Source organism: Morone saxatilis, unplaced genomic scaffold, assembly GCF_004916995.1.
Source record: "Morone saxatilis isolate NCDOM2014 unplaced genomic scaffold, NCSU_SB_2.0 Contig21, whole genome shotgun sequence".
NCBI lineage: Eukaryota > Metazoa > Chordata > Actinopteri > Moronidae > Morone > Morone saxatilis.
In genome coordinates, this window is record NW_023339774.1 from 4,484,851 (window position 1) to 4,493,052 (window position 8,202).

At 39.6% G+C, this 8,202-nt stretch overlaps 1 protein-coding gene across 1 annotated transcript in view; it reads left to right on the plus strand.

Annotated features, from left to right (window-relative positions):
• Nucleotides 1-8,202, plus strand: part of cacna1bb (calcium channel, voltage-dependent, N type, alpha 1B subunit, b) — a 161,422-nt gene that overhangs the window by 87,523 nt on the left and 65,697 nt on the right. The window contains exons 11-15 of the mRNA XM_035668513.1: nucleotides 233-322; nucleotides 2,228-2,449; nucleotides 2,557-2,669; nucleotides 2,794-2,906; nucleotides 3,739-3,870. Coding sequence (XP_035524406.1) covers nucleotides 233-322; nucleotides 2,228-2,449; nucleotides 2,557-2,669; nucleotides 2,794-2,906; nucleotides 3,739-3,870 — 670 coding nt within the window. The remainder of the gene's footprint in view (nucleotides 1-232; nucleotides 323-2,227; nucleotides 2,450-2,556; nucleotides 2,670-2,793; nucleotides 2,907-3,738; nucleotides 3,871-8,202) is intronic.

An 8,202-nucleotide genomic window follows, 5' to 3' on the forward strand; every position in this document is an offset into this window, starting at 1 on the left:
GATCTAAATCATGTGATACACTACTAATACGCTACATATTAGTAGGTAGGTCAAATAAGCTGCACTTCAACCAGCTACAACACAAAGATGCTGCTTACACATTAATGCATCAGTAAACATCATCCAAATATACAATGTAGAATAATAATAATAATAATAATAATATATAATAATGTAATATATTTTAAGACTGGTTCTTTTTCTGTTCCTGTCTGTGCTGTTCTCTTTGCAGTCCTGAAACGAGGGAAAGTCAAGAAAGGTAAAAATGACCTGATCGGTGCTGAGGAGGGGGAGGATCCTTTTGCAGACATCTCCTCTGTCGGTAAGTCTTACATCTTTTTATCCACGGCCAGCAGCAGGTCACCTCTGACCTTCACTTGCTGTCTGTTCACAGAGTCGACCTTTACAATGAAAGTCCCTGTAAAAGCCTGTCTTTTACAATGAAAGTTACCATGTCCTCTGACTCTCTGGTCTCCATTTATCAGATTAGTATGTCATGTCACCTCAACACTACAAAACATTTTTGTTAGATATCTCACTGAAACTTAACAAAATACCTTACAGAAGCAGATGCAGCACCATCTGGATATGGAGACCTAAAGCTCTTTCTCCTGGCCGTAGAAGCATTTCACCTCAAGGGAAAAGAAGTATAATTAACTTTTCTAATTAGACTGTTAAATCAAAATTGCAAGAAAATCACCTGCAGCACATTAGAATTAGACATTTTAATATTAATGGACTTCATGGTCCCACACAAAGACAACATGTAATTGTCTGTGGGTTGGGATTGAGCATAAGCGTGATAATTGAAACTATTTTGTTGCCTTCACTACTTTTATTCTATTTCATCTCATGACGGTTTTTATACAAATTAAGTGCCAGGGGAATAAATACACTGCACAGTCAAATTTTTGTCTCTCATCTTACTTGTTTCACACACAATGCCTGCAGTCCTGCTGCATGCAACAAATGTACTAGGTGCCTATTTTTTAATGAGGAGCTACAAGGAAAATTTAAGGAGTGTTCAGGTGATTTTATGGTTTTCCTTCTGTCCCTTGGGCTGGTATTGTTAGTATCAGTTAACGTCTCACAAATCACCTCCAGTGCTTCTTAGCAGATGTGAAGTGGAATGAATCTGTCACATTTCTTAAAAAACCTTAAGATCCTTGAGTTTTTCTCTATTTCCTCTAACTGGGTAGTACCGCGATTGTACCGCAAGCTTTGCACACTAACATGCGTGGGTGTTGCCAACACATTTTTGCAGTTTTGATAACCAGAGGCCCAAGTGCAATCCTGGCGAAGCTTTGGAAAACTGGCAGAAAAAGTGTCTGGAGCAGCATTGAGACATCATTATTGGAAGGAATACAGCATCAGCAGGTGGAGACGGGACAAAACTGTTCATTTTGGTGAAGCAAAAAGTTCCAAAACACCAGTATAAGGCAGCCAAAATATTAATATACAGCATTTCAAATGTTAACTGAAAGGGATTTGACGGGGAGTTACACAGTGGAACTATTTCTTGGACGTAAAAAAGAGGCAGGAAGTCACTGCAACACAGAGAAATACCCCTAGTTCATAACTCCTGTAAAACTACAACTTCTTGTTCTTCCTTTTTGGTTTCTATTTGGATTTTTACAAACAAGATACAACATGTTTTTAGAGGTGCTTTTTCCCTTCGAAAGAGGCTATTTGTTTCCCCCTGCTTTCAGTCTTTATGCTAAGCTAAGCTAACATGTGTCTCCTAGCACTAGCTTCACATTTGCCAAACAGACATAAGAGCGATATCAAACTTCTTTTAAGAGCAACTGAACACCAGCTGAACTTCTTGTTTTTGCTGGTTTGATGCACATGTGGACTCCAGGGTGTGGCCAGTACACTGTGACATCACTGTTGGGTGTGCAACAGACTTGAAATGTTCAACCACCATAAATATATATGAAAGAGCCAAAATCAAAATTATAATTTTTGTGTCTGTTCTTGCTATAGTATAAGTATAAGTATAATTTCACTCTAAAACAACCACCAAAATTGGCCACCTGTTTTTCCTAGACATGCATATGTATAGCCTTCATAATGTATGTTAAAATTATGATCTTGATCAGTCTGACAAGAAGGGGGATGCTGCTCATCGCAGTAGCAGGAAGAGGACAAGAGAAAGACGTTTCACCGTGAACTGTAAAACAATGAAACAATTTCCTCTCTCACCTCTCTCCATCATCGTTTTCAGCTCCTCCGGGCTCTCCGTTTGGTCGGGCCAGTGTGAAAAGCAGCAGTAAGCTGGACAGCTCCTCCTATTTCCGGCGGAAGGAGAAGAGGACGCGGTTCTTTATCCGCCGCATGGTGAAAGCACAGAGCTTCTACTGGATTGTTCTGTGTCTGGTGGGCCTCAACACTCTGTGTGTGGCCATAGTCCACTATGACCAGCCCAAGTGGCTCACAACGGCCCTCTGTAAGTCATCATACAAATACACAGTCATACTACCACACACGTATTGATATAGATGGCCTATAAAACTAGTTTCTCTTGGTTTTGTCCCTCTGTAATCTTGAAAACAGACACAACAGAGTTTGTGTTCCTGGGTTTGTTCCTGACTGAGATGTCCTTGAAGATGTACGGCCTCGGAGCCAGGAATTACTTCCATTCCTCCTTTAACTGCTTTGACTTTGGGGTAAGTTACTGTCAGCTGTGACTCACGGGTGGATATTTAACATTAACCAGCATTGCAAGTTCTGTTTGGCTTATTGAAACAAATACAGCGGGTGATTACTTATATCCTCATCTCTCCTCTCTAGGTGATTGTGGGAAGTATTTGTGAGGTGATCTGGGACATGATTAAACCAGGAGCATCGTTTGGTATCAGTGTGTTGAGAGCCCTACGACTGCTCAGGATATTCAAAGTCACTAAGTGAGTTCAATTCAAAACACACACTTGGAACTACAGTTAATTAGAACATAAGTCTTCAATCACCTCCTTAATGCGCAGGTCTTTCAAACCTCACACATCCTGTTTGTAATGCAGGCTTTCTGTTATAAATGTGTAGTCTTAAACCTGGATTAGATTATTAGGGTTATTTTTTTAGACTCTGCAAAGCTCCTCTAGAGTTAGAGAAGACACTGGTGCAACTTCTCATAATGAGTAAACTGAACCTAATGTGTAAAATGACTAAACAGAACATGTTTTGACAGATCTGAGGCTCAGTTCTTACTGTTCATTCCACCATCAATTCGTTTACTCATATCTTGGTGATTTCTTTGCTAAAAACATTCTGACAAGATCCCACATGAGTAACAAACACATCCCACCTAAAAACCTGATGTATCAAATTCAGGGTGAATTTTTTAAAAACGCTTAATTTTGGAGTGCAAAGGTTTAATGTTGCTCAGGGCTTTCTTAATTGTTTCCTTTCTGAACTGACAATCCTGTCCCAGAGTTTGATGGCAATCCTTTTATTTCATTAGATTAGCTGTAATCCTGTGATTCACTGACACTGGCAGCTGTAGACCCTGATGCATTGATTTGTTATTCCACCCACCTACAGCTCATATTGCCATTTGTTCCTCTCTTTCCTTTTCTGTTTTGGTTGTTTTCGTCTCTGTCTATGTTCAAGCATTGTTTGTTTGCAGATTGTATGTTCTATCACTCACTGCTTGTTTGTCAGCAATGTTGAGTAACATTTAATGGGGGGAAAAAATGATTTGTCTGTCTCTCTCTTTGTGTTTGCCGCTTCCTCCTCTAGATATTGGAACTCGTTGAGGAACCTCGTGGTTTCCCTCCTCAACTCCATGAAGTCCATCATCAGCTTGCTCTTCCTGCTCTTCCTCTTCATCGTGGTCTTTGCTCTGCTGGGCATGCAGCTTTTCGGAGGACAGTGAGTAATCTCTCTAACCTGTCCCGCGCTTTGTCCTCCTCTTTCCATTCATCCACACACATGCGCACACGCTTCCACCTCTCCTCTATCCATCTCTCCATCTGACCCTCCTCCCTGTGTGTGATCCCTGGCCCGGCGTGGCAGCGGTGACAGACGTGTTGACGCAGCAGGTGTAGCTGGCAGCGCAGCAGCACCGACCGCGGCCCTTTGATATCACTCTCAGCAGGAGCGCCATGTCTTCTAATGACAGGAACACCTCATGGTTCTGGGCTGGCTGCAGTTAATCAAAAGCCTGGCATGCAGCCCCGTCTGACTCAACTTATACACACACATTTTACTTTCTATTGCCTCACACAACACACAGACATTGCTCCAGCCAGGCATGTTTACATTTTACATTATATTACATGCATTAACATTCCTTTAATATCTGTGTAGTTCTTTAATTTAGAGCCTATTGGTGTATCTTAGCCCTGTGAAGTAGCATTTTAACTGTAAGTTCACCAGGAAAGAAATCATTAACTCTATAAAGCCCCTAATGGATAATTTGGGTTTATTACTTTAATTTGGGTCTTATTTCTTTAGTTGGTTATGAAAACATGATTTCACAAAGGATATTGCTGAGATCTGGGAACACAGCAACATCGCTACAGTGAAGTCCAGCGGGACAAGGAACACCAGCAGGTGTTGTTAACAAGCCAACAGTTTAGTCAAATTACCTATAGCACTTTAATTGGATGTAACACTGAACATGAGAACAGCTGAAATGGTGCTGATAATCCCTCATTGCACAGGAAAACTTTGCACAGCTACACTATATACAGTATGTCAAAGTTGATCTCTAACCTTTGATGGATGTTCACAGGGGGCCATTTTGGCAATCATTTTATAGTTGGCCTTTGTTTTGGCTTATTTTTATTTATTTTTTTGTTCACTGTTGGTTTGTTTACAACCAATGTGATCATCTGACAGCTAGTATTTCTTGTCGGACTTAGATCTGCTCCAGATCTCAGCATTTAACTTGATTAATACAAATAGAAATGTTGGACAAAACTATGATCTACTATCTAAGATCCAAGTTGAAGAACTAACAAGAGACAGATTTGAAAAATGAGAACTTTATGTGTAAAATATGTGAAATTCCCCTTTAAACTTATGATCGTTAATGAATGATTTGAGACTGTCCTCAACAGGAAAACAGCAGCGTTGGTTGTTGACCTGTGACCTACGTTCACGTTTGACCTCTTGTCGTCATGTGGTTAATGAATAATAATGTCACTCAGACATGAAAGAGAAAATAGTGCAACGTTGTTATATCACCATAAAACCTCCATGACACTGCCTCTTACTTTTTTACCAACTTATTAAATTTTACTCATTACACATATATTATACAACATAACATAACCATTTTAATAATAAAGTGCATCTGTAAACATTTTTAAAGTGCACCAGTAAACATTTTTACCAACAGTCAACACTACTTTTTTCTAACCGTGAAAAAAATCTTTTCCCAACCTTAAGCAAGCCGTTTCAGTTGCCCAAAGCTAATTAAACCTTAACCATAATGATTTTTTTAATGAATGATTTTTGTAATCGTTATATGGGTTATTTAAGGCATTGATAAATTATTGTCTAGGCATGAGGACTTTGTGAATAAGTTAAGGGGTAATTCAAAGACCAATGTAAAGCCCTGATTGATGCTTATATCCTCAGCCTGAGGGGTTATAAAAATGTCCCATAATCTTATAAGGGTATTTCAGATTCATATTAAATTATAGTATTCTAATTGGGTTTGGTATTTATTTATTACTAGAAAAACCTCTGTCATTTATCATTTTCTTTTGTTATTTTGGTTAAGACTGCGCAGACTGTACGTCCATGTATGTACTAAAAGTCTGAATTCTGCTGTTTTAGTTTAAATTCCTTAATCCAAAAATATTAGGTTTTATGTATAATGTGCCATACACACCTTATTTTCAACAAGACTACTTCACGTCTCCTCGGACTGACGGCCTTCACAAACACCCAACCACAACAGGATGTCTTTGAAGCAGCAGGCTGTTGCCATGGCGCCGAGTCTTACAACAGTCTGCGCCATCATTAGCGTTGCATTAGTCTCCGGTGATGGACAAGTGTGAGATGAGTCTGACGTCCACATGGTGCTTCCAGCCAGCCCAGAACATCAGGCCGAGTACACTGTTCTTTGCGAATAATGTCCGTAACCAACATACATGCTCAGTTCATGCCCTACATGAAGTCTAAGTCTAAAAATGAACCAAAGGTGTCAAATGATTTTTCCATTTTCTTGAGCCAAGATTTATGAGTAAGTAAAAAAAAATAAGCTCTCACTCTTCTATATTACAGGGAATGCCACTTTTTGTTTCGGAAAATGATTAATTGTAAAAACCAAAGAAAACACAACCATTCCTCAAGCAGATGATTATTTTATGAAATATAGGCTTTTAAACCTAAATAGAAGATTAAATGGTTTGTTAAAAAGAAGAGATACTTTGTAATTTTCTGACTTTATTTTTGGCTCAGAGATTATGTTCCTGCTCTCAAAACACCAAAAGTAATCTCCTGGTAAAATTGTGAGAATTGAAAGATAAACAGCTTGAGGCAGAGGAGCGTCTCCCTGCTGAGACTCACAGGACATCACCAACTGTTTGGGGGGGAAAAAATGTGATAAGCTCAAAGGAAATGTGCAGGATTTACTGTAATAGAATAATGATTTTTTTTTGGTTGTAGCTTTCAATCTTAAAGGTGCAGACCTTGTTTGTTGATTATTCTGACTTTAGACACAGAATTGATGGCATTTTATATTTCCTTCTTTACTGTGCAGGCTCAGTAATTGTACAACCTCTTGAATCACTTTAAATGACCTTTTTTTTTACTCTCAATGCCAACCAGGTTGACATTGCAGTTTCCGAATGTTTCATTCATTTTAAAGACTTAGCATTTATGATATTAATATATAATCAAATAATCACTGGTCAGTCCATCCAGGAATTTGCAGTCTTGAAACGCAAATTCAACCAATCCCTGTGATGTTTGCGATTATTGCAATTGTTTCAAACCCTCACGTTTATTCCATCTCGATTGGTCAAACTGAAAGATCAATTTATTAAATAAATCAATAAATTTAAATTTAATTATCTTTTTTATTTTACAAATTTATCATAAAAATAAAAACTACTTTTACGGGCCAAAGTCAAGTAAAACTAAGACCCTTAATAATGGTCATTTAAAGTAAGCAAATTCAAACCACATCTATTTCAAGGCCTAAACTAAACTGTCACAGAAACCTGAAAGACGTTTTTGCTCTCTATATGGAACCTAATATGAATATAATAATATTATATAATATTACCACAGTTAACTGCAAAATGTTAACAAAAATGTTTCTGTCTGCCTCGGTTTTTGTGTTATAATGACAGAAACCTCTATGAGATCCAGGAGGGACTGATTAATTACAGCCCTTGTATACACAGTGGACTGCCTTTTTGTATTTTGACCCTTCCTCATACAGTAAAAGCCATTTTCATTTCTTGACTTATCATAAGACTGCAGTGTGTCCTGATTCATGCCCTATTCCCAATGCTCTGCTCATCTTTTTTTTCCAATATCATACAGCCATTATCTCAAATCCACTTGCCTGTGTACATGCCTGTGTGTTCTTCGAGATGTGTTCTGCATTCGCCCACACAATGTAAACCTGCCGCTATTGTCTGAGGGAAAAGATATGGAAAGGGTTAGGGCACAAGCTTGTGGGGGGCGTGCCCTCACATGACTCTTGTTTTCAGGATTGATTTAATGAAGTCCCCATGGATGTGGCTCGGAAGCCAAACAGCACGCTCCCAATCCCTATTATCAGAGTAAACAGTGGTCGGCGCACACAGGAGCAGCAAACCGCCACCGCCACTCCCTGCACTGGGCCCGCTAATCCTCAAGGAAGGAGGAAGGGAGGATGTAGGGGAGAAGAGTGGGAGAGATGAGGAGATGGGTGGAGAGCAGGGAAGGAAAGGAGGGGAGGAGGCTGAGGCGAAATGGAGAGGGTGATGGAGGGATGAGCGATGGGTGGACAGAGGGGTGGTCGATAGAGGCCGCAGTAATGAGACAGAGGCAGACAAAGGTAGAAGGAGAGAAGCATGGGGACAGAGCGAGTATGATGACATACCAAGGGAGAAAGGGCTTATTGAATTAGTTTTCCCTCCCCCTCTCCTCTCTCTCTTCACTCACCCTTTCCGCCCCCATGTCCGTCATGCATGTACAGTAGAGACAGACTGATACATGCTGGTTGATTTTACTGACCAATATTGGGTTTTCAGT